This window comes from Diabrotica virgifera, chromosome 4, assembly GCF_917563875.1.
Source record: "Diabrotica virgifera virgifera chromosome 4, PGI_DIABVI_V3a".
Lineage (NCBI taxonomy): Eukaryota > Metazoa > Arthropoda > Insecta > Coleoptera > Chrysomelidae > Diabrotica > Diabrotica virgifera.
This window is the reverse complement of record NC_065446.1, coordinates 118,484,476-118,510,415: the sequence shown is the minus strand read 5'-3', so window position 1 is coordinate 118,510,415 and position 25,940 is coordinate 118,484,476. Positions and strand designations below refer to the sequence as shown.

Below are 25,940 nucleotides of genomic sequence, written 5' to 3'. Positions count from 1 at the left end.
TAAATTTCTCTATTTTTGGGTATAGAAGTCAAACTGGGGCCTTAAAGTACACTATTATCCAATATTCAAGCTTTCGGAAATTTATTTTGTTTTTCTCATTTACAATATACAATTGTCCTAGTTATACGTTCTTTTTAATTTATCTTTAGCTTTAGTGGAATTATATGTCAGCTCTTTTTTCTCTTTAGTACCTTTGCCATCTACAGTATTTCTTTTGAGGCACAATATTGATATTTTGATATTAAAGCAAGAGCTCTTCTATTTACGATCCTGCACCTGTGCTTGTACATCTCTAATCCAAGATCTTTTCAAGATTTTTGGACACTTGGTTAACTCAATTGTTAACACAAGTCGTTTATAACTAAAAATATAAAAACTTTGTATTCACTATATACTAAAACTAAACAACAATTTAACACTCAAGAAAAATGCAATGTTATCTACTCCATATCTTGTACAAACTGTGATTTAGTTTATATTGGTCAAACCGGTAGAAATTTATCTAGTCGCATAACATCTCATAAAAGTGATTGTAAAATTCTTAAACCCTCATGTGCCTTAGCAGAGCACGTTATTCAAAATAACCACATTATGAATTTTCATGATCCAAAAATATTAGATATTGAAAACAATAAACATAAACGTACTTTTCTTGAGATGGTTCATATCAGCAAAGGTTCGAACACAATGAACAAAAAATCTGAAATTGACAGTCTTAGCAAAATTTATAATTACATCCTTTCTTTTGAAAAATAATCATAGTTATATCAAATCATATTTTTTTTTAATCTACACTTTATAATTTGGCATTAAATGTTAACAAAATTAACTAATATCACCAATATTTAAAATTAATTTTTTTTTTGCTTTTAAACATTTCCTTATTTTTATTATCAAAAAATGTTTTCAATTCCTTGTAGATGTAGACACCGATATGCTATGACCATAGTTACATTTAGTCTTTGTCAGCCATGTATTTAGAATTTATAAATAAATTTTAAAAAGTCAATCAAAATTAGATCAAAACTTCAAAATTAATCAATTTTTTAATCTTTTCTAAAATGTTTTCTGAAGAATTTTTATTGTTTCTATGTTTTTTGAAATGTTTAACAGCCGTTTTAGTAATAGTATTTTTAATTATGTATTGTAATCAACATTCTTTTATAATCTAAATTCTGGTAAGTTACTCATTAATATTTTTTATTCTTTCATACATATGTTCTAAATTTTATCTTATTGCATTGTAGAAATTCTTGAGAAAGGAAATAAACATTTCCGAAAGCTTGAATATTGGATAATAGTGTACTTTAAGGCCCCAGTTTGACTTCTATACCCAAAAATAGAGAAATTCGTATTTCCTAATAAGTCAATTAAGATACTATTTGTATATATATATATATATATATATATATATATATATGTGAAAAGAGAAAATAATTATTCTCTTGGTAGCCCGGCGAATAGCAAAATCAAGCTTTATAACAATAAAGCTATGAAAGGCGATGTAACGGAATCCTTTTTCCGACAATACATCATGCAAACACCGTTTGGGCTAACCAATTCGTCTCTTACTAGAGAATACAGTAAAATGAAAAATAGATAATTGCATTTCAGTTAGATTCGAACCCCACCGGTGCCCCGACTAGTTTCGACTCATGTCAAGTCGTCATCAGGAGACACTAGGTAGGTGTTCGAAGCTAACTGATTTGCCGCTATTACTTATTATTTTCTCTTTTCACATATAGAGGTCGTACTAAGTATACTCTGGTGGATTTAGTTTATAAATTCACGAAGTAATAGCGGCAAATCAGTTAACTTCGAACACCTACCTAGTGTCTCCTGATGACGACTTGACATGAGTCGAAACTAGTCGGGGCACCGGTGGGGTTCGAATCTAACTGAAATGCAATTATCTATTTTTCATATATATATATATATATATATATATATATATATATATATATATATATATATATATATATTGATGTGATCTTGATTATTGATATGAGATAATATTTTTATATGTCATTTAATTTAATCAATGCATTAATAATAATCTAATTAATTTACCAGATCACATATCAATATGTTTTCAATCTCAGGGCTTTTTATAAAATTAATTACTTACATACGTGGCTTCTAAGTATTTCTTAATGGTTCCTAATCGGGATAGGAAAGAAAAGAGTAAAATAATAACACATATGGGTTACAATTGTAATCAAAATATTGTTTATTTTATTTAAATGGCAATCACTGCTTAATATTTGCTATATCTTATTTTTCTTAAACATAACATTTACACATGGGAATCTTATTTTCTTTTGATTTCCAATTGAAAGTTTTTATTAACATTTAACTATTATGATTTATTAGCAACAATTCTATTTAAGTTTGATGAAGCTTTTCTGATATTATTGATTATGTTTCTTCAATTTTAAATGTGGTATTTACTACGAAAAACCCATACATTCATGTCCAAACAAATGAGACTGACCTTTTTCTGGTGCACTGAGAATGTCTTCACACAAGACCCGTTTCCTGCTATCCTTGGCTGCAATCCAAACCTCGTCCTGGCTTCCAGTAATGTTCTCCTCTGAAACTAGCTCGTATAGCTCTCGTTTCCTGCTTCTGTCGTGATGCTGTGTTCTACCTTTTTCGAAACTGCAATCAGCTACCGGGAACTCTTGGCTCAAGGAGGTTCTTTTACTCTCAACCTGGCCTACCTCTCGTTCTACGATAGATACTCCACACTCACGGAACTACACAGGCTTTCTCACTCTCCGTACACTACCGTCTACTACTCGACTTCACTTCTCGACAGCTCAAAACATTCTGATCTCTATTTGTCATTCATTCCCCTACTTTCTAAATATCCCTTCCAGATTCACAAATCAAAACTTCCACCACCAACTCTCATTCGCAGTATTCCTCAAAACCAATTTTTAAACTTTCTAAATATGCTTAATGGATTTCAAAGAAAATAGTTAATTCCCATTCTAAAATTACTTTCTACTATATACAAATTTTTATGACCTATTCTCTATTTCCCCTTAGTCTTATTTAGCATCGGCTAATGATGATAACGAACGACCTTCCGCGAACAACGATAATGACCTATTAACGATTTCACTTGAGTCTTATTTAATCACTTCTTAAAATTAAATATAACAATTTGTTGTATACAGGTTGTTTTAAATTTATATGCCCGTGGTTGAGAAAATTGAAAATATTTTATATTAAAGTGAATTTTGTTTATAATTATCAAATTTTAATTTTTATATCAAATAGAAATATAACAAATCCCCGCCTTGTATTCGATAAAATTTATCTGCATTTTTAAATAAATTTTCTCGAGGCAAAAACCAACTCCCTGTATATTTTCTTACTTTAATCTATGTCTTATACCCTAACTTACTATCTACTTCATGTAATTCTGTCTTTTATTCGTGATATTTGTATACATCGTGAATATTATAAATTCCTCGGATCTTTTCCGAGTTCCTGTGCCTCAACTCATAACTATTTATCCCATTTTCATTATTCACGATATACGGGCCTTCGAAAACAGGCATCAACTTTGCGCAAATGCCCCCAGGAAGATTTGATACTCGTAATGCCCTCACGAGTACTTTTTCACCCTTTTGGAAAGTCACTGGTCTTCTTTTTCTATTTTGTTCCTGTCTTTGGATATATTTTTCGTTGCTTCGCCGTAATCTTCTCTGTACGGTTTCAATCACCTGTTGATATTCTTTTGGCTCTTGGTCTTCCCATGGCCTTATCGGCATTACACCCTTCATGATGTATTCTGGGGTCTCCTTTGTTACTGTGCTCGGAATTGTATTTAGATACCTTTCTATTTCCGCCATTTTCCTGTCCCAGTGGCGATGTTGACCATCTGTTGCAATGCGAAGAAATTTCGTCACTTCCTGTATGAATCGTTCCGAAGGATTACTCTGTGGATGCCTGATGCTGACAAAATTTGTCTCTATTCCTCGTTCTCGAAGTTGTCCTTTGAAACGATCATTTCGGAAATACGTTGCATTGTCCAGTAGAATCTTTTTTGGTGTTCCTACTATGGCTATAAAATTGTCGATTTTTCTTAATATTTCCTCCCCCTTTGTGGTGCGGCAACTATATAATTTTACGTATTTTGAAAACACATCCACCATTACCAGAATATGTTTGTTCCTTTTAGTGGTCATAATTAGATCGCTTAACATATCTATTGCTACAATGTCTAGTTTGTTTCGGGCTTCAATATTTTTGGCAACATTTTCGTTTTTGAAATTCCGACTCTTATATTTTTGACATACATCGCACTTCTGGGTAATTTCCTTTGCAATGCGGTAATCCTGTCGGCTGATGTAATTTTCCCTAAAAACGAGCCAAACTTTTCTGCTACCGATATGCCCATTGTCCTCATGTAATTTCTTTATTATCTTTTCGGCCAATGTCTGTGTCACTAAATATAGTTCCTTTCCGTCTATTCTCTTAAAATATATGTTATTTTCTACTTCCGCTCTTCTTTTCTCTCTTTCCTCTAGGTCTTCCTGGTTTGTCCTTATCTCATTTAACGAATATATCCCTTCTTCTTGTATTAATCTATTTAGTCCCACCTGTAGAGTAATTGTTTCCTTTTTTCCGGTGTCCTCATCCCGTGTTAGAGCGTCGGCTATTATGTTGTCTTTTCCTTTTATATATCGGAACTCAAAATCATACTCCTGTAATAACAGAATGCCTCTATGTATTCTATTATTTACTAATCTATTCTTCATGATATGTACTAAAGCTGCATGGTCTGTTTCGATTGTGAATTTTGCTCCCAATAAGTAAAACCTCAATTTGTTTACGCAATATAGTACACTGGCAAACTCCAATTCTGTAACACTATATTTTCTCTCATGTGTTTTAGTCACTCGAGATATAAAACATATCGGTACTTCTTGGTCGTTTTGTATTTGAGACAGAACTCCTGCAAATTTTTGTATGGACGCATCAGTTCGGAGTATAAAAGGTAAATTGTAAATGGGGTGGTATATTTTCGTTCCTTTTGCGAATTCTCGTTTTAATGTTTCGAAAGCTTCCTCCTGTTCTTCTTTCCAATTCCATTTTATTCCTTTTTTAAGCAACTTTATCAGAGGGATTTCCTTTTGGCTCAAATCGGGGATCAGCTTTTTAAAATAATTTATCGTGCCAAGAAAACCCCTCAATGTTTTCAAATTCGTTGGTCTTGGGTATTCATCTATGAGCTTGACTCTGTCTTCGGCTAATCTTACTGTTTTGGTGTCCAATTGAAAACCCAAATAAATGACTTCTTTTTGAAAAAATTGACATTTTTCAATGTTTAATTTCAATCCCGCTGTGTCCAATTCTTTCAGAATTATTTCTATGTGTTCCAGATGACTCTGAGTATCTTGTGAAAAAATTAATAAATCATCGATATACTGAACTATGAAATCTTCGTGGCGATTCAAAATGGTATGTAGAGCTCGGACAAGTGCAGCACAAGCACTCTGCAATCCAAACGGCACTACCTTAAACCGGTAGACAATACCATCAATAGAAAAAGCGGTGTAGTTTCTACACTTTTCAGCTAACGGTATCAACCAAAAACTGTGTTTTAAGTCAATTTTCGAAAATATGTGTGACCCGGTGATTCTTCCAAAAATGGCCTCGATGTTTAGAGGTGATTCATATTGTGATACAGTGTGCTGGTTGATATTCCTGGCATCTAAACATAATCTCAATTCTCCACTGCTTTTCTTTACTATCACAATCGGGTTAACATATGGTGAATCACATCTTTCGATGATTTGATCTTCCAACATTTTATTTATTTCTTCTTTCACCTCTTGTCGATACTTGTATGGAATCGGGTAAGTTTTTGATCGAAAATTTCCCAAGTTTTTCACCTCAAATGAATGTTCGTACTTTTTAGCCACTCTGTTTTCCTCATTGATCAAATTTTCGTAGTTTCTTAACATCAACCGCAATTCTTTTTCTTTCCCTTCTCCACATATCAATTTTCTGTCTTTTTTCTCAGATTCTTCACACATGTTTACCGTGCATTCTGCATCCTCGTTTGCATATACCTCCTCTTCAAATACCACTGTTTCAATCATATTCTTTTCACTTTCATTTTTTAGCTTTATTTCTTCTTCTCCTGAGCCCGTCTCTTCTTTTGAGGAATCCCAGGTTTCCTTTGTTTCTGATACTCTCAAATTTTCTTCTTCTGGTAGTTTCATCGTATTATTTTTAAAATCTATCACTACATGTTTTTCTGCCAATTCGTCAACTCCTACTATCATGTCATGTGACATATTTGGCATTATTACACATTGTAGTGCATACATATTCTTACCCAGTCGTACCATTACTCGTATGCCTTCATTTATAGTTGCCAATGTCCGTTTGTTTGCGCCCACTAAATTTACCCTAGGTATTTTGTAAATTAAATTTGTTAAGTTAACTTCTTCTATTAGTTTTCTGTTGACCAATGTTATTTCAGATCCAGTGTCTATCATAATTTTAATTGGTTTCTCGTTGATAAATCCATCCACAAATTTTAAATTAACTCCATTTTTCTTTTCGTTGTTTCCTGCCAATTTAATAAACTCCTTGGGGTGACAAAAGATTCCTGTTTGATTTTTGGTTTTTAGTGAGCGCCGTCGTGAAAAGACGCCGGTTGCTCATCGTTGTTTATATTTTCGTCATAATGTCTCTCTCCGTCATATTCATCTGTCTGGGTATTATTTACTTCTCTTCTATTTTCTCTTGGTCTGTCGGATCTGTTTCGGTTTTCTCGATATCCCTGTTCATTTTGTCTACCATTATTTCTGTTTTCTTGATTTGAGCGTGTGGTGTTTCTATTCTGGTATTCTCGATTTCTATCCTCATTCCATTGCCTATTTCTTTGTTCATAATTTCCTCTTCCGTTGTCTCTATTTTCGTTTTCCCTTCTGGGATTAAAATCTCGTCTTGTATAGTCCCTCCTATTTTGATTTCTATCTCTGTAATCTTGTGTTTCTCGGGGCCAGTAATCTTCTCGCGACCTTCTTGATTTTCTTTCTCTTAGACGTGATTCTCTTATTTGTAGGAATTGGCATAAACTATCTATGTCTTTGTAATTTTGCAATGTGATATGGTCTTCCAGCGTTTCCTCGAAATGTCTTGCAATCAGTTCGACTAATTGTTCCGATGAGTAATTATATTGTAAATGCTTTGCATTATTGTAAATTTGCAAAGCATATGTCCTTTCTGATACACCCATCCTATCATTGTATTTCCCATTTTGCAATTCCTTGTTAATTTCCAATTGTTGGACCTTTCCCCAGAAATAATTCAAAAATTTTTGTTCAAATTGTTGCCAATTGCCGAATTCTTCTTCTTTGCTATCGAACCATAGGCTTGCTTCATATTTGAGATGGTTTCTGATAGTTTCTTTTGCTGTTTCGAAATTTCCGATGTGCTGTATTTTCTTTTTCAGGCTATTTATGAACGGCACTGGGTGTAATCTTCTTACATCCCCGCCAAACCTTATCTTCACGTCATCTGTGCTATGTATAACCATTTCTCTTCTTTCTCCGACATTCTGTTGCGTCCTGTTTTCGGTGACTTGTTTTTCTATTCCTGTGATTCTTTTTTCCACTTCTTCTCTGTCTACTTGAATAGCATTTTCCAACTTGTTTTCCAAACTTTCCATTTCTTTTTTCTGGCAATTCGTTAACTCCTTCATTTTATTTTGAATTTTCATTTCTTGTTCTTTCATGTGGTCCTTCATTCTCATTTCTTGTTCTTGCATGTGATCTTTAATTTTCACTTCATACTTTTCTATGCGTTCCTCCATTTTCTTGTTGTTCTCTTCTATTGCTTGTTTCATTTTTTGTTGTGTTTCATCCATTTTTTGATCCAATTTTTGTTGTGTTTCATCCATTTTTTGTTGTGTTTCATCCATTTTTTGTTGTGTTTCATCCATTTTTTGATCCACTTTATCCATTTTCTTTGATGTTTCTTCCATGGCTTGTTTCGTTTCACGTTGATTTTCATCCATTTTTTTTTGTGTTTCATCCATTTTTTGATCCATTTTTTGTTGTGATTCATCCATTTTCTTTGATGTTTCTTCCTGATTTTTATCCATTTTTTGTGACTGGAGTTGCATCATTTGTAATAATTTATCTATTCCTGATAATTCTTGCTGTTCTGATGCCATGATTGTCGTGTCTAAAATATCTTCTTGGTCTGAATTATTCTCTTGATTTGAATGTTCTTTTTGTTTTTTGTTGTCTTTGCTTTGGCTTCTTGTCACAGACATTTGTTTTCAAGAAGTACTGTCCCCGCCAAATATGAAATTTTACTAGTATGTTACCAAGACGACTTTTTCTCACCCAAATATTATAAATTGTCAATAAATATATCAAATGTAAATATCGTAAAAACAAAATATTAAATCAGTTATGTAAAATTTGTACCTAAAGAGATCTAAAATTTTATGTTATCAAATGTAAGTATCTCACTTTTTACCACAGGCATATAAATTTTCAAATACCGGCTTTACTCTTTCTATCCTTCAAATTTGCCACTAGAAATACTTTACAATGCCCTCCACGTTGGACGACAGTTGATGTGATCTTGATTATTGATATGAGATAATATTTTTATATGTCATTTAATTTAATCAATGCATTAATAATAATCTAATTAATTTACCAGATCACATATCAATATGTTTTCAATCTCAGGGCTTTTTATAAAATTAATTACTTACATACGTGGCTTCTAAGTATTTCTTAATGGTTCCTAATCGGGATAGGAAAGAAAAGAGTAAAATAATAACACATATGGGTTACAATTGTAATCAAAATATTGTTTATTTTATTTAAATGGCAATCACTGCTTAATATTTGCTATATCTTATTTTTCTTAAACATAACATTTACACATGGGAATCTTATTTTCTTTTGATTTCCAATTGAAAGTTTTTATTAACATTTAACTATTATGATTTATTAGCAACAATTCTATTTAAGTTTGATGAAGCTTTTCTGATATTATTGATTATGTTTCTTCAATTTTAAATGTGGTATTTACTACGAAAAACCCATACATTCATGTCCAAACAAATGAGACTGACCTTTTTCTGGTGCACTGAGAATGTCTTCACACAAGACCCGTTTCCTGCTATCCTTGGCTGCAATCCAAACCTCGTCCTGGCTTCCAGTAATGTTCTCCTCTGAAACTAGCTCGTATAGCTCTCGTTTCCTGCTTCTGTCGTGATGCTGTGTTCTACCTTTTTCGAAACTGCAATCAGCTACCGGGAACTCTTGGCTCAAGGAGGTTCTTTTACTCTCAACCTGGCCTACCTCTCGTTCTACGATAGATACTCCACACTCACGGAACTACACAGGCTTTCTCACTCTCCGTACACTACCGTCTACTACTCGACTTCACTTCTCGACAGCTCAAAACATTCTGATCTCTATTTGTCATTCATTCCCCTACTTTCTAAATATCCCTTCCAGATTCACAAATCAAAACTTCCACCACCAACTCTCATTCGCAGTATTCCTCAAAACCAATTTTTAAACTTTCTAAATATGCTTAATGGATTTCAAAGAAAATAGTTAATTCCCATTCTAAAATTACTTTCTACTATATACAAATTTTTATGACCTATTCTCTATTTCCCCTTAGTCTTATTTAGCATCGGCTAATGATGATAACGAACGACCTTCCGCGAACAACGATAATGACCTATTAACGATTTCACTTGAGTCTTATTTAATCACTTCTTAAAATTAAATATAACAATTTGTTGTATACAGGTTGTTTTAAATTTATATGCCCGTGGTTGAGAAAATTGAAAATATTTTATATTAAAGTGAATTTTGTTTATAATTATCAAATTTTAATTTTTATATCAAATAGAAATATAACAATATATATATATATATATATATATATATATTATACATTTTAAAGTAGACGACGTATATATATATATATATATATATATATATATATATATATATATATATATATATATATATATATATATTATACATTTTAAAGTAGACGACTTTGAAATGATATTGCCAATATTTATGAGTTACGTTCCTGGGACGACTTTTTAGGAAGATAGTTTATTTGATTACATGAAATCAAGTTAAACTTGAGAATATCCGTCAGAAAAATCATAGCATGTGATTTGTTTTTAAAAAGATAACCACATGCAATGATGAGAGTAATATTCTCGTGTTAGTGACTCCATAGTAAATCACGAGGAAAAACCAGGAAAAAACGTTATGATACTATCTTGACGTGGTAAGTATTTAGTCTTAATTTTGAGAGTAAACTGAATTGTCAATTTAAATGAGTCAGATAAAATTAAATCTAAATGTCGGTCAGATAGCCTAGCGGGTTGAGGCGCTTGATCGACAAATCTAGAGGGTATGCGATCGAGGTTCGATCCCCGGCCCGGTGAATAGAAAAATAACAAAGGCTTACGTCGGCGTCGTAGTCTAAAATTCAAAAGAATTTATAGACCAGCGCGGATCTGTTTTGAGGTGGGTGTGAGAGGTGGCATTCGGATTTTTGCAGATAAAGTTAGGTGACAACTTCAATAAATATAATTGACTTATGCTCCTTCTCAAATATGCCCGGAACATTAATAAAAAAATTAAAATATTTAAAAATTTCGAAAAACATCGATTTTTTTTTCTATTTTCATTGCCTATAACTTTAAAACGAGTCATTTTGGAACAAAGTCGTAGGGAAATAAAATAAATATAATTGAATGTAGTATGATACATGATTGGTTTAAAATGTCTTAAGTTATTACCCTTTCTGCAAAATAACAATAAATACAAAATAAGGGAGCAAAAAAGCCTGTTTTTTTCAATATTTTTCAACCACTTTGGTTGAACTTAGAGCCTTCGTTTTTCGTTTAGAGAATTCTTACAACATACTTAAACCGTCCACCAAATTTCATTAAAACTGACCTAATAGATTTTGCATAATAATTTTGCAATCTAATTTTATTTTTTTAAAGTTTAAATTTTTTAAAAATTTTTTGAACAAAAAGTATACTATTTAGGAGTTTTCTAATTTGTTCACTTATAAAGAGGCGCTCCACCTATTTATAGTCCAGGGCGCATCTGTTTTGAGATGGACGTTGAGAGGTGACTCATATTTTTTTGCAGAAATTTCTTGGAATTAATTCCTATAATAATAATTGAGTTATCCTCCCACTCAAAAATGTCCGGAACATTGTTTAAATAATCAAAATGTCAAAAAATGAAGGAAAAATTCGATTATTTTCTTCGTTTTTTGATTATAACTTTCAAAGTATTCACTTCCGAGAAAGTTGTACTAATATAAAAGTTGCGTAATTAAATTTCCAACAATATAGGATTGGTCACAAAATTTAAATATTGTCACCCTTGTTGCAAAATAGCAATAATTACGAAAAAACCATAAAAAAACAAGTATTGGCCTTTTACGTTTTTCAACCATTTATGCTATACGTGGGACCTTCATATTTTACACAGAAAAAAATTTAAAGATATAATAAAAGAATACTCTAAATTTCGTTAAGATGGGTTCAATAAATTTTGTAAAATAAATTTTGCAATCCAGCTTTCGCAAAAAAATTCATTTTTTCAAAATGTTGCTGGACTGAAAATAAAGCAGATAGGAAGTTGAAATATTTTTTACGTATAGAAGAATATTGTACCTTTAATTTGCAATTTTTAAAATTAAAATCCATGAACTATCACGGCGTCAGGAATTTTTTTTAAATAAACATTAATTTTTGGTGCTATGCGCAGGACACCGGTGTTCGATTCACACAAGTTGATTTCCACCAAAATTTCTTCCAATCTTTATGTAATATATTCTTTTCTTACTCTATATTTTGTTGTATTTTAATATTTTAATTCCACAAAAATCAAACTAATTTGATTATTGTTTGTGAAATATTGTTTAAACTTTAAACAATTGCATATGTTTCAAAATAATAAACTTTTATTCTCTAACTTAAAATATATGAATAAAGTTTTTGCCAAAAAAGTGTTATTTATTTCAAAGGACAGATTATGTGTTTTTATTTTGCAATAAACAAATTTATTTATTTATATCGAAATGTACTAAAAATTAAAATTTATCAATCATTATCAAAGGTTATTGGAATGCCCAGTCGTAGCAATCTATCCGCTGCCCTGCGCGTAGCAACAAAAAAATAATGTTTATTTAAAAAAAATCCTGACACCGTAGTGGTTAACCGATTTTAATTTTGCAAATTGCAAGTGAAATGTACAGTATTCTTCTATATGTAAAAAAAATTCAACTTGCTGTCTGCTTTATTTTCAGTCCTGCAACATTTTGAAAAAAATGATTTTTTTTGCGAAAGCTGGATTGCAAAATTTATTTTGCAAAATCTATTAAACCGATCTTAATGAAATTCACAGTATTATTTTCTTATATCATAAAGTTTTTCTGGGTAAAACATAAAGGTTCTAAGTTTAGTATAAATGGTTGTAAAACGTATAATGCAAATACTTGTTTTTTTATAGTTTTTTTCGCAATTATTGCTATTTCGCAACAAGGGTGACACTTTTTAAAATTTTTAACGAATTCTATATTGTAGGAAATTTAATTACGCAACTTTTATGTCAGTACAACTTTTCTCGGATATCAATACTTTTAAAGTTATAATCAAAAAACGAAGAAAAAAATCGAATTTTTCCTTCATTTTTTGACATTCTGATTATTTTAAACAATGTTCCGGACCTTTTTGAGTGGGAGGATAACTCAAATGTTATTTTCTAGCAATTTGTGCAAAAAATATGAGTCACCTCTCAACGTCCAAATATATCTACTAATATTTTTACAGATAGAATTTGAGAAGGAGAAATCAATTATAATTATTGAAGTTGTCACCTAACTTTATCTGCAAAAATCCGAATGCCACCTCGCACATCCAAAAATAGACTTTTTTTCACAGATCCGCCCTGGTCTATTACAGCTCGAGTTTTGTGATTCACAGACTTGAGTACTTTTTATATTCCGCCGAAACGGGCGCGCGCCTTTTCCCCAACACGACTCTACCTTATCGGCAGAGTCTACGAGAAGTGTACGGTAAATTGAAGCTCTAATTACAAAGAAAGAAATATGTATGTCTTTGTACTCACTTTATAACGTTTAAAAAAATTACGGGATCTGGATTTCAATGCATATTTTTTTATAATTCTCGTATCAAAGTTACGCGTGAAGTTAGTCGTATTGATGACAGTTGGGAAAACATCCGCGATCCGGCCGAAACCAAGGTTAGCTCGAAATAAATGATTGTGAATGAAAAGCCCTATAGATTGGGCGTACCATGTCATTGGGCGTACCTCCTATCTATGAACCTTGGGCCTAAACATTGTAGTTGTCAGTTGTCCATTTTCGCATTTTTTTTAACTTTTGATGACATTACGTAAAAGTGTGAATTCACTGTAAAAACGTCTACACACGCTTTGATCAAACCACCCGACTGGCGGGGCTGACAACGTTGGGTCTGACTGTTGGAACGTGTGTGGGCTTGTCGCACGACAAACATAAGTCATCCTGACAGTCAGGCGGATGGATTTGGTCGGTTGGCCTTACTATTCCAACATCCTGACGGCCGGGTAGGGCTACAAATTTTAATGATCTATTTATACACAAATAACGTGTTAACTATGAGAATTTACTATTTAGAGCTGTATATTTTAAAACGTTGCATTTTTGTACTCCCAATTATGACGCTAGAAATTAAAAAATACGGTTTATACACATCATTTTTAGAAAAAATGTAAGTAAAATAATAATTTTAGGTAAGTTTTGTCAGATAGTTTGGTCAGGACGTGTGTAGAGCTGATCCCGACAAGAATGGTCGGGGAATTCTGTCGTGTTAGGAGGTTTGATCAGGGCGTGTGTAGTGATGTAAGAAGAGAATATTCTCGAGAATATTCTCAGCCAAAAAATTCTCTGCGAGAATTTGCTATATGTATTTACAAAACCCGAAATAAAAGTAAAAAATAGATATGGGTCAAATTATTGTAATTTAAAAAATATGTATATTGTTTTTGCCAATTCACCTAGTATATTTTTGGCTCCCAAACATTATTATTCTTGAAGCCCAAACACCTCCTTGCCGCTCTGCCCATGGAATGCTTTTTCGCTTCGGCCGGCCGGGGAATCACGCGATTTTAGATAAAATCCCCAAAAATCGAAGTAGCCGAGGCTGAGGAATCCCATGAACCACTAGCTAGGGTGTTTACAGTGTCAATATTTATTGTTTTGGTGCTATATTAACGCAAATACAAATAGTTAGAATGGTATTCATTTAAGCAGAGAACAAGATGAGGGAACTGATAATTTACTCAGTTTATAAATAATTTAGCAACTTTAAAATATGATGACTAGGCTGAAATAAGGGCAGATTTGTCACTTTATGGGTCTAAGGAGAGATTTTTTGGAAAACCATACGTTTTAAAATCAATTGAAAAACTAGACCCAGTCATATATAGTGGAAAGGTACATGTTTCGGAACAAAATTAACTAAAATAGCAGTTGATATAACATACAGTAGGAAAAATGAAAGAATACCCATAAATGAACATATAAAACACGCTGTATTTTCCTGTCATCGTGTCAGACAAAAAATTGGCCAGCGCAAGTACATGTAATAATTATTGTTACATTTACTTGCACTGGACAATTTTCTTTGTGACACGGTGACAGGAAAATACAGCGTGTTTTATATGTTCGTTCATGGGTATTCTTTCATTTTTCCGACTGTAGCATGCCTTCATCCAGTGCAGCGCCTGAAAGAAGTTTCAGTACTTATGGTTTTTTATTCACTCCTCTAAAATAAACCGGCTTACTTCTGAACGGGCTAGTAAGATTGCTCACAAACTCACAATTTAAAATTGGTAGTCGTAGACCAATCCATGACTGAGCTGGCGACTCGTGAAAAACAAAATCCTACAACTTCTCATCAGTACATTGAAATGCAGAATGTAGATGACCAGAATGAGCTAATGATAGAAATAGATTTTGAATCTGAGTCCTCATCTTTTCCACATCCATTATTTGCTGTTAAGAAGAAAATTTCATTTTTTAATCAAATAAATTTTGTGTTTTCCGTTGTTTTTTTATGTTCTTATATACAAAGAACATTGTTGTTTCGTCTCATAATTTTGTATTTAATTTCATGATTTTTATTACCCTTTTTCATCTTTAACAATATCCCTAAGGGAGTCATAGGGTTCATTCTTAGAAAATTCTCCATATCGAGAATATATTCTCCCATTTTTCATTTTCGAGAATTCTCCAACACTAGGCTTGTGTAGACGTTTTAACACCACTGACTATTAGTCCAGGGCGCATCTGTTTTGAGATGGACGTTGAGAGGTGACTCATATTTTTTTGCAGAAATTGCTTGGAATTAACTCATATAATAATAATTGAGTTATCCTTCCACTCAGAAAGGTCCAGAACATTGTTTAAATAATCAAAATGTCAAAAAATGAAGGAAAAATTCGATTTTTTTCTTCGTTTTTTGATTATAACTTTCAAAGTATTCATTTTCGAGAAAAGCTCCACTGACATAAAAGTTGTGTAATTAAATTTCCTTCAATACAGGATTAGTTAAAAATTTTAAGACCTGTCACCCTTGTTGCAAAATAGCAATAATTGCGAAAAAACCATAAAAAACAAGTAGTCGCATATTATGTTTTTCACCCATTTATGCTACACTTAGGACCTTCATATTTTACACAAAAAAACTTATGATATAGTTAAACAATACTGTAAATTTGATTAAGATCGATTCAAAATATTTTGCAATCCAAGCTTTCGCAAAAAATATTCATTTTTTCAAAATGTTACAGGACTGAAAATAAAGCATATAGCAAGTTGACGTTTTTTTACATAATAGAAGAATAACGTACCTTTCATTTTCAAGTTGCAAAATTAAAATCGATTAACTACCATGGTGCCAGGAATTTTTTTAAATAAACTATAATTTTTGGTGCTACGCGCAGGACAGCGGTGTTCGATTCACACAAGTTGATTTCCACCAAAATTTCTTCGAATCTTTATCTAATATATCATTTTCTTACTCTATATTTTGTTGTATTTTAAAATTTTATTTCCACAAAAATCAAACTACATAATTTGATTATTGTTTGTGAAATATTGTTTAAACAATTGCATGTTTAAAAATAATAAACTTTTATTATATAAGTTAAAATATATGAACAAAGAAAGTTTTTGCTAAAAAAAGTGTTATTTCAAAGGACAGAGTATCTGTTTTTTTTTGCAATAAACAAATTTATTTATTTATATCGAAATGTACTAAAAATTAAAATTTATCAATCATTATCAAAGGTCATTGGAATGCCCAATCAGAGCAAACTATCCGCTGTCCTGCGCGTAGCACCAAAAATTAATGTTTATTTAAAAAAATCCTGACGCCGTGTGGTTAACCGATTTTAATTTTGCAATTTGCAAATGAAAGGTATAGTATTCTTCTATATGTAAAAAAAATCAACTTGCTGTCTGTTTTATTTTCAGTCCTGCAACATCTTGAAAAAATCAATTTTTTTTTGCGAAAGCTGAATTACAAAATTTATTTTGCAAAATATATTGAACCGATCTTAATGAAATTCACAGAATTGTTTTATTATGTCATAAGGTTGTTCTGGGTAAAACATGAAGATCCTAAGTGTAACATAAATGGCTGAAAAACGTAAAATGCGAATACATACTTGTTCTTCTAATGTTTTTTTAGCAATTATTGCTATTTTGCAACAAGAGTGGCAATTTTTAAAATATTTTACTAATCCTATATTGTAGAAAATTTAATTACCCAACTTTTATGTCAGTGCAACTTTTCTCGGAAATGAATACTTTCAAAGTTATAATCAAAAAACGAAGAAAAAATCGAATTTTCCCTTCATTTTTTGACATTTTGATTATTTAAACAATGTTCCGGACCTTTTTGAATGGGAGGATAACTCAAATATTATTATATGAGTTATTTTCAAGCAATTTCTGCAAAAAAATATGAGTCACCTCTCAACGTCCAAATGTACTAATATTTTTACAGATGCGACCTGGCCTATATAGCAATGTGTTTTTGTGTATTATAGATAACAAAAACAAAACAAAAAGGACGTACAAAACAGTCGAAGAAATCCCCGTAAAACATAAATAAAAAGACTAAAAACATTGTACACTAAATATAATCAGAGGATAAAGCCATGGGCCTACTAAGCTCGACGCGCTAATTATTATTATTATAATCGTGGGATTCCCCGTAAAACAAAAACGAAATGGATTGCCAACTGGGAGATTTTAATTTCATAGTTTTTTTTATTTAAGTAAAAAGACGTTATGTAACGTTACCAGACCTAGGGAATTTTCCCTATATCTAGGGAATTTTGAGCTAGCTTAAGGCGGGTTCTCATTAGTCAACCTCATTGATCAATAGCGCTGATTCTATGCAACTGAACATAGAATTCAAATTCACACTATTTCAAGGATATTGAATTCGGTCTACAAAGTGCTAACTTTAATAATGGCTGTAAAGAAGAAAATTGTGCATGCTGGCGTTCGCATTGTGTGTGAATATTTAAAAAACGTAATTAAAAATAAGAAAACAAGAACATCTCTGACTGTCTTTTGCAACGGAAACATCTCTTAAACGTTTTGGGTTTATGGTTTATACAGATCATCTGTTCCTGTACCACTTTTATTTGCTTTTAATATTTTATTCAGTTCATTTATTTTTAATATTGTTTAGGGTCAGGGTTTCTATTTCCATTCCAAAACGATTAGCTTCATAGCTTTTTTCCCACTTTATTATATTTTTATATTGTTCACTCCTAATATTCCATAGCACTCCTCTCTCTGCTATAATTCTAGAAACTTGCAGATATGGTTGTGTCTCCATTTAAAATTTGACATTTTTCACGAAATAATAATATATCTATCGTTTTCACAAAGAATTTAACCTCATCTCATATGCTTACTAAATATTTAACTCCACAAAATACAAGTCAACGCAACTGAACGCTAGTTCTCATTGTCAAGCACTGTTCTATTTGATAGAATCATTTCCATTGATCTATCAAAAGTAGGAAGGCTTTTCACTTTTATTGAAATACCATATTATGATAGAACAATATCGCTGAATCGACGTTCATATAAATCTATTTTTCTTCTATAGCATAGAATCAAGGATATTGATCAATGAGATTCACTAATGAGAACCCGCCTTTAAGGCGGGTTCTCATTAGTCAACCTCATTGATCAATAGCGTTGATTCTATGCAACTGAACATAGAATTCAAATTCACACTATTTCAAGGATATTGAATTCAGGCTACAAAGTGCTAACTTTAATAATGGCTGTAAAGAAGAAAATTGTGCATGCTGGCGTTCACATTGGGTGTGAATATTTAAAAAACGTACTTAAAAATAGGAAAACAAGAACATCTCTGACTCTCTTTTGCAACGGAAACACCTCTTAAACGTTTTGGTTTATGATGGTTTATGTTTATACAGATCATCTGTTTCTGTACCACTTATTTTATTTGCTTTTAATATTTTATTCAGTTCAACTTTGTAGGTTGTCCGGATACTTTTAATTTTATTTTTAATATCGTTTAGAGTCAGGATTTCTATTTCCATTCCAAAATGATTAGCTTCATAGCTTTTTTCCCGCTTTATTATAGTTTTATATTGTTCACTCCTAATTATCCATAGCACTCCTCTCTCTGGTATAGTTCTAGAAACTTGCAGATATGGTTGTCTCTTCATTTAAAATTTGACATTGTTCACGAAATTATAATATGTCTATGGTTTTCACAAAGAATTTAACCTCATCTCATATGCTTACTATTTAACTCCACAAAATACAAGTCAACGCAACTGAACGCTAGTTCTCACTGTCAAGCAGTGTTCTATTTGATAGAATCATTTCCATTGATCTATCAAAAGTAGGAAGGCTTTTCAGTTTTATTGAAATACCATATGATAGAACAATATCGCTGAATCGACGTTCATATAGATCTATTTTTCTTCTATAGCATAGAATCAAGGATATTGATCAATGAGATTGACTAATGAGAACCCGCCTTTAGGGAAAAAGGAATTTTATTCAATTCTATGACAAATCTAGGGAATTCTTAATATTCGTAAGACGATTTTAAAAAAATTGTTGGATTTTATATAAACTTTACAAAATTGCATATACATATTATCTACATGGAAATCGTTTTATTCGGAAATTCGGGGAATCACAGCGATACGTCAAAGTTTAGAAGTGAAGAGAATATTACAGATATCGATTAAGATCGATTTTTACGATAATTGCGATTCGTGAATTCGGAGAATCACAGCGATGCGTCAAAGTTTAGAAGTGGAGAGAATATGACAGATTGATATCGATTCAGATCGATTTTTACGATTATTCCCCATTTGTTATTAAAGGCAAACAAACATCAATAAGGTTATGTTATAAATCCATAATTTATCAGGGTTTCTCGTTTCTGGGTTGTAGGATTAAATTATTGTCCATATATAAAATCCACGAAGAAATTTATCTGGGATGGGTTCTACCATTAGTATCGTATAAACAATGATGTTGGTGTAAAACTTCGAGATGCTGGAATCAATTTCTATAGTTGGCCTATTATTATTTATAATTTAGTTGGACACAACAGTTTATCACATTGTTGAGTCTAAAAAGAACAACTCTAATAAATAAATAGAAAATATAAAAATATTAGATAACCATAAATGTTCGATTTTTGATTTGGTGTGTCGCTTGTCAATAATAATCGATTCGAATCGATCAGTGTTTCGATCATTTTTAATTTTGACCATTTCGATTATTGTACAGTTTGGAAGTACAAATTATTGTACCATGCTAGAAGTGCACAATATTTTCCGTACAATGCCAGGATTGCCCAATTTCGGGGTTTGCTCGTACCATATATACAAAAGTACTGGGTCTATTCGCAGAGCACATCCTGAACTTACCCAGAGGGAGCACGCCTGCTCATTTGCTGTTCACAGGGAAAAATTCGACCTATCCAACGCTCAGTTTTGTAATGCGCATGCGCAGGTTGTGCTCCGCGAATAGACCTATTGAAAATATATAGGGAATTCTAGGGTAAAATTGGTCGTCAAGTTGTTAGGGAATTCTAGGGAAATTTTGGCAAAATTTTAGGGAATTAAAAAAAATCATCTGGCAACCCTGAGTAACGCATTGTTTGAACTCCTCTCCTGCCGCTTATAACGTACCGTAACGTCTTACAAGTCCGCTCCCACCAAATGGCGTTACACTTAAACGTTACTTGAATAACTCCTTGATTGCTTGATACTACGAAATGTTTGCAAACCTTATAATACTTAACCCTGTAGCAGGCCATTTTTTTTAAATAAAAAAATTATTGTTAGATTAATGTCGACATGTAAAACATGAATGTCAAATAAAAAATTGCTATATAATAATTGGTTAAGCCTAAAAGTCCAAAAAAATGTAGACCCCTAAAAGGCGGGTTGGCTGGAGAACGAGAACTAATAGGTCTGGATCCCGCGTATAAAAAAAGTTGATTAATAGCAAGCTGAAAATTTGTTAATAACTTAAGGGTGTCTAGTCGGACAAACTTTGATATATGGGAACACTGGAACAGGGGAAGTTTTAATTGTGGAACAGGTTAAAAATTTGGAAAGGTCAGACCACGAAATCGTCACATGTATTTTGTCTGACAGAACTTCCAATTGATTTGTTACCCTTTCATTAAACTCCAATGCAAAAATCAGACTTCTATTTATCACCGGTCATAACTCCTGTCATATGACATTTTCTACGTATTCCACTCAATATAATGCCCATTTGGTGATAAATAGCAGCCTGATTTTTGCATGAGAGTTTAATGAAAGGGTAACAAATCAATTGGAAGTTCTGTCGGACAAAATACATATGTGACGTTTTTTTCTGTTTCAAGAGAGCGCCAGGGCTGATTTAGAATCTGTGTAGTTTGTGACTTTCGACCACCCATAAGCCAGATATAGGACTGGGTAGGTACAAAACGGCATATTTTTTGGGCGTATATATCTTAGCTTCAAGGAGAGACAGGAAAACCGCAAATACAACAAATTAATAGCGTTGAGTTAAGCTTTAAAATTGTGCCTAAGCGGTTAGGATCAGACATACACGCGGCTCAGTATACCCAAAAAACTGAAAAACTAAACTTTGAAAATTTTGGTTTTTCGACAATTACTGAAAATTTCAAACTACGAATTGCGCCAATAACTGAGCGTTTGTAAGAGGACTCTAGACGCGTCTAACGGTGTATACCTTATATCTGGGAAAATTCGAATTTTTAAGTTATAGGCTTCATAAGTGTGATCAAATCTATTTCCTATTGGAAAAACGGTTTTTCAAACTCAGTAATTCCTGCAATACCTTCAGTTATTATACTTGACCTTGGACGCCTCAGATACTACTTACCAATACGTTTCAAACTCATGTTTAGTAATTAAAATCGGTTAAGCTGTTTCGAAATGATCAAGCTCCAAAGTATAATGCATTTGACCATTATCGCCGAAATGGTTTATGGAGTTGTAGTGGTTAGGACGCTAAATTTGATGAGTTCATTTACCGGCCATCCCAATATATTTTTTTAATATATGTAATAATCTATTTTGAATAGAAAAAAATCTAGTGTATATTCGATGGACACTAAATCATTTGCTAAACACAAATATTTGCTAAATTTGAAGTAAAACACGCCACAAAAGAGCTTCAAAATACAAACTCTATCAAAGTTACTCTTTTGTGACGCGTTTTACTTCAAATTTAGCAAATATTATGGAAAAATCTTTTAAAATAAAACTAGAATTTTATTTTCTATCAAAATGAAAATACATTTTCGCGCCATGTAATATTCATATCAGCTCTTTTGTAGCTGGAATATTGTATGCGCCACTCATTTTTACGTCGTTTAGCGGTTTTTTATTCTTGTACTATTTTTACAAGCAATAACTGGCTGTGATACGACATCTGCATTTTTCAGGAGGAATAAAACGACTGTTTTTAAAATGTTTAAAAAACAAGATTAACTTGAGTATGCTGAAGTTTAAAAAAAACTAATTCAACTCCACAAGAAGTTATTACCAACAGAATTAGCTTTCTTCTCCCTATTTATGGAGCGCCTAAAAAAATACGTGCTTAGATAAGTTTCGATATGCATGTTTCTTTAAAAATACTCGAAATAAAAAACAAGTGCAGTTATCTTGTCTTTCTCCAACCTTAGCGACTGCTCATTAACATCTTTTTCGGGTATATTACTAAGTTTTAAGTGTGGCTTGGTTATCAGCTAGATCCAAAAGACTGGGGATGGAAATTAGTCGACAGTTCATTAGAATCAATTTAAACTTTACTCTCACCTGCGCTGGAAAGAGTCCTGAACACAATTTTTTGCAACTGTAAAAAGGGATGTGATGTAGCGCTAAATGTGGTTGCAAAAAAGTTGGACTATTTTGTTCGGTAGCATATACTAATTGTCAAAACCGATCGTGCTCCAATGTTGAATCACCAACAATTGAGGATTCATTTGATTATATCGAGGAGCCATGCGATGTGTCATTATTGGGGCAATTTACTTGTACCCAGGATGAACAAGAAGAATAAGAAGAACTAGAAGGTGAAGAAGAAGAAGAAAAAAGAAAAGAGGAAGCAGAAGTATTAGAAAATTATGAACCAGTTGGTTAAATTTCCCCTTTTTTAATTTATACCGCTTTTTATCACTTTTATCATTTTCAATCCTTGCCAATATTATTCAATAGCTTCAAATTAAACAGAATCAAACAGATCATAATTGGAGTTAGACAATGAAATTATACAAGTAATGACTTTCAAATATCTGGGAATTAATCTATCAGCCGACAACAATATCGAAGAAGAGGTAAAACACCAAATAATTAAAGCCAGTAGAACGGCCGAATGCCTAAACGACACAATTTGGAAAAACAAACACCTAAGATTGGAAACAAAGGCCCGAATATATGTCACTTATTAGGCCAGTTATGACTTACACGGCCGAAACAAACCAGATACAAGCAAAACACGAAGACAACTGGATACCAACGAAATGAAGATCTTAAGAAGGATTGCTGGAAAAGGACTACAGGATAGGGTAAGAAGTGAGGAAATCAGACGCATATGTGGGGTAGTCAATATAAATACCTGGGTAAAGAACACAAGAGAAGAGTGGAATGGACACATAAGCAGGATGTCTGAATCAAGGATAGTAAGAATAGCCAGGGACAAGTCACCGTTAGGCAGAAGAAGTATAGGACGCCCAAGGAAAAGATGGAATGACAACTTAGGGGCAGAATGAAAGGCACCGTTGAAGAAAAACAAGCAGTACTGCCTATATAAAAGAAGAAGAAGATAACAGATCCGTGGAATAGGCCTACTGGGGAAACCACGTTGAAAAAACGCGCTAAGTACACTACCTCAAAGGTGATGTGGAAACGTGTGCATATTATGACGATTACAACTTTTTGAATCGTTATATCTCAAAAACGGTGGCTCTTAGAAAAAAAAGGATTGAAACATTTTTATAGATAATTATCTAATCTACATTTTTTGTTAGAACTAATTTTATGATAAAACTTACCGTTTCGCTGAAAATCGTTAAAAACCCTCTTTGGTGACCTATGACCCCGCGTAATTTTTTTTCCTCGGGTCGGATCCATGAGGAATTTTTAGATTTCATTTATGATGGTATTTTCAACAATCCTGCCAATTTTTAGCGGCTACTAATTTTTGTAACCTCGGATGTGTAAGTTGACCGGAGTATAGGTATTATTTTATTTCTTTTTTCTTTTTAGCAAAATCAACATTGATCTGTTTGAGCTCTTTCTCGAAAATTATAAATATGCTAATCCAAATTATATGAAGAAAGTTAAAACTACTCTGACGTGTAAGTACTTTTAATAAATTATTATAATAATAATTGTTTATATTAATTCATAAGCATAAAGACACACTTACCCTTTTTGAATGCTGTAGTAGATGTCAAAAAGTTGAAGTAGTCGAAGTCTCAGCTCCACATTGCAGTAATATTAGGTAAATCACAAAATTTTACGAAAACCCCCAAAAAAATAAAGGAAGGATGAAAATTTGGAAATAGGTAGTTGAAATTGTTTATTATTATACAGTATGTCCCTGTAAGTTGTATCCATATGGAAAACTTTTTTATTATTAATTTTACGAAAAAAAGTTATTCTTTATAAAAAGCTCTGCATGGTCCAAAACCTAAGATTTAACCATCAAATATTAAATTTTTTGAATATTATACGAGGTATGTCAAAAAGTTTGAATTTCACTCAAGAGTAAAGTAGCTTTATTTTTCGTAATATTGGAAATTGCTATTATGAAAAGTTGTTTGGAATTAAAAACTATATTCTGATATGCAATTACGTCCTTCTAATTGAAAAAAAAATTTTTTTGAGAAATTATGGATCTCATTATTTTTTCAGTTATTTCAATTCTGATAACCCTTTTATTATTAATTTTACGAAAAAAAGTGATTCTTAATAAAAAGTTCTGGATGGTCTAAAATTTAAAATACAACCATCTTATATCAAATTTTATCAATTTTATACGAGGTATGTCAAAAAAATAAATTTAGATCAAAAGTAAAGTACCTTTATAGTTCAGAATATTTCAATTAGAAGGATGTAATTACATAGTGAAACATAGTTTTTAATTCTAAATAACTTTTCATTATAACAATTTTCGATATTGTGAAAAATAAACGTATTTTACTCTTGAGCGAAAATCATATTTTTTGACATACCTCGTATAAAATTGATAAAATTTGACAAAAGATGATTGTATTTTAGATTTTCGACCATGCAGAACTTTTTATTAAGAATCACTTTTTTTCGTAAAATTAATAATAAAAGAGGTATTTGAATTAAAATAACTGAAAATAATGTTAGTTATCCATAATTTTTCAAAAAAAAAAAAAATTTTCAATTAGAAGGATGTAATTGCATACTAGAATACAGTTTTTAATTCCAAACAACTTTTCATAATAGCAATTTTCAATATTGTGAAAAATAAAGCTACTTTACTCTTGAGTGAAATTCAAACTTTTTGACATACCTCGTATAATATTCAAAAAATTTGATATTTGATGGTTAAATCTCAGGTTTTGGATCATGCAGAGCTTTTTATAAAGAATAACTTTTTTTCGTAAAATTAATAATAAAAAAGTTTTCCATATGGATATAAGAAAAAGTTTACAATTCTACATCCCCTCCATTTTACAAAAATTGGGAAATACGGGGTGAAAAATATTTTCTCGTGAGTGAAAAAATATACATTCAAAATAAGTCCGGAATTGGATAAAATGACTAATTCTAAGCAACTTTTGTTCTATAGAGTCTTTTCCCTAAGTCAATACTTTTCGAGTTATTTGCAAGTGAATATGTTCATTTTTAACAGAAAAAACATGTTTTTGGACGGTTTTTCGGAGATAACTCAAAAAGTAAGTATGTATTTCAGCGAAAAATATTCTTAGCAAAAATAGAGCTTATAAAAAACTGAAAAATGGTGTATGCTTGAGGTCTGTAGACACAGTAGAAGCAGAGTTGTAGCTAATGAAACGTAGGTTGTTCTTCATAAAATTCCAAATCGAATATTTCAATGTGACATAACCCAAAAACGGGGCACTTTTCGGGGAAATTCATTTCAATTTTTTTAAAGTGTTTAAAAAGAGGATTATTTATGTTTTAAAAAAAAACTTGTGACATTAAAAGTAAGTGAGTTGTGCTCAAAATATTGTTGGCCCCTTTTATTTTTTGGTAAAAAAATCGCGAAAATCA

At 31.8% G+C, this 25,940-nt stretch overlaps 1 protein-coding gene across 1 annotated transcript in view; it reads left to right on the top strand.

Annotated features, from left to right (window-relative positions):
* LOC126883136 (serine/threonine-protein kinase pakF-like) overlaps positions 1–25,940 on the top strand; it is a 123,604-nt gene that overhangs the window by 51,605 nt on the left and 46,059 nt on the right. The window contains exon 3 of the mRNA XM_050648389.1: positions 23,937–24,028. Coding sequence (XP_050504346.1) covers positions 23,937–24,028 — 92 coding nt within the window. The remainder of the gene's footprint in view (positions 1–23,936; positions 24,029–25,940) is intronic.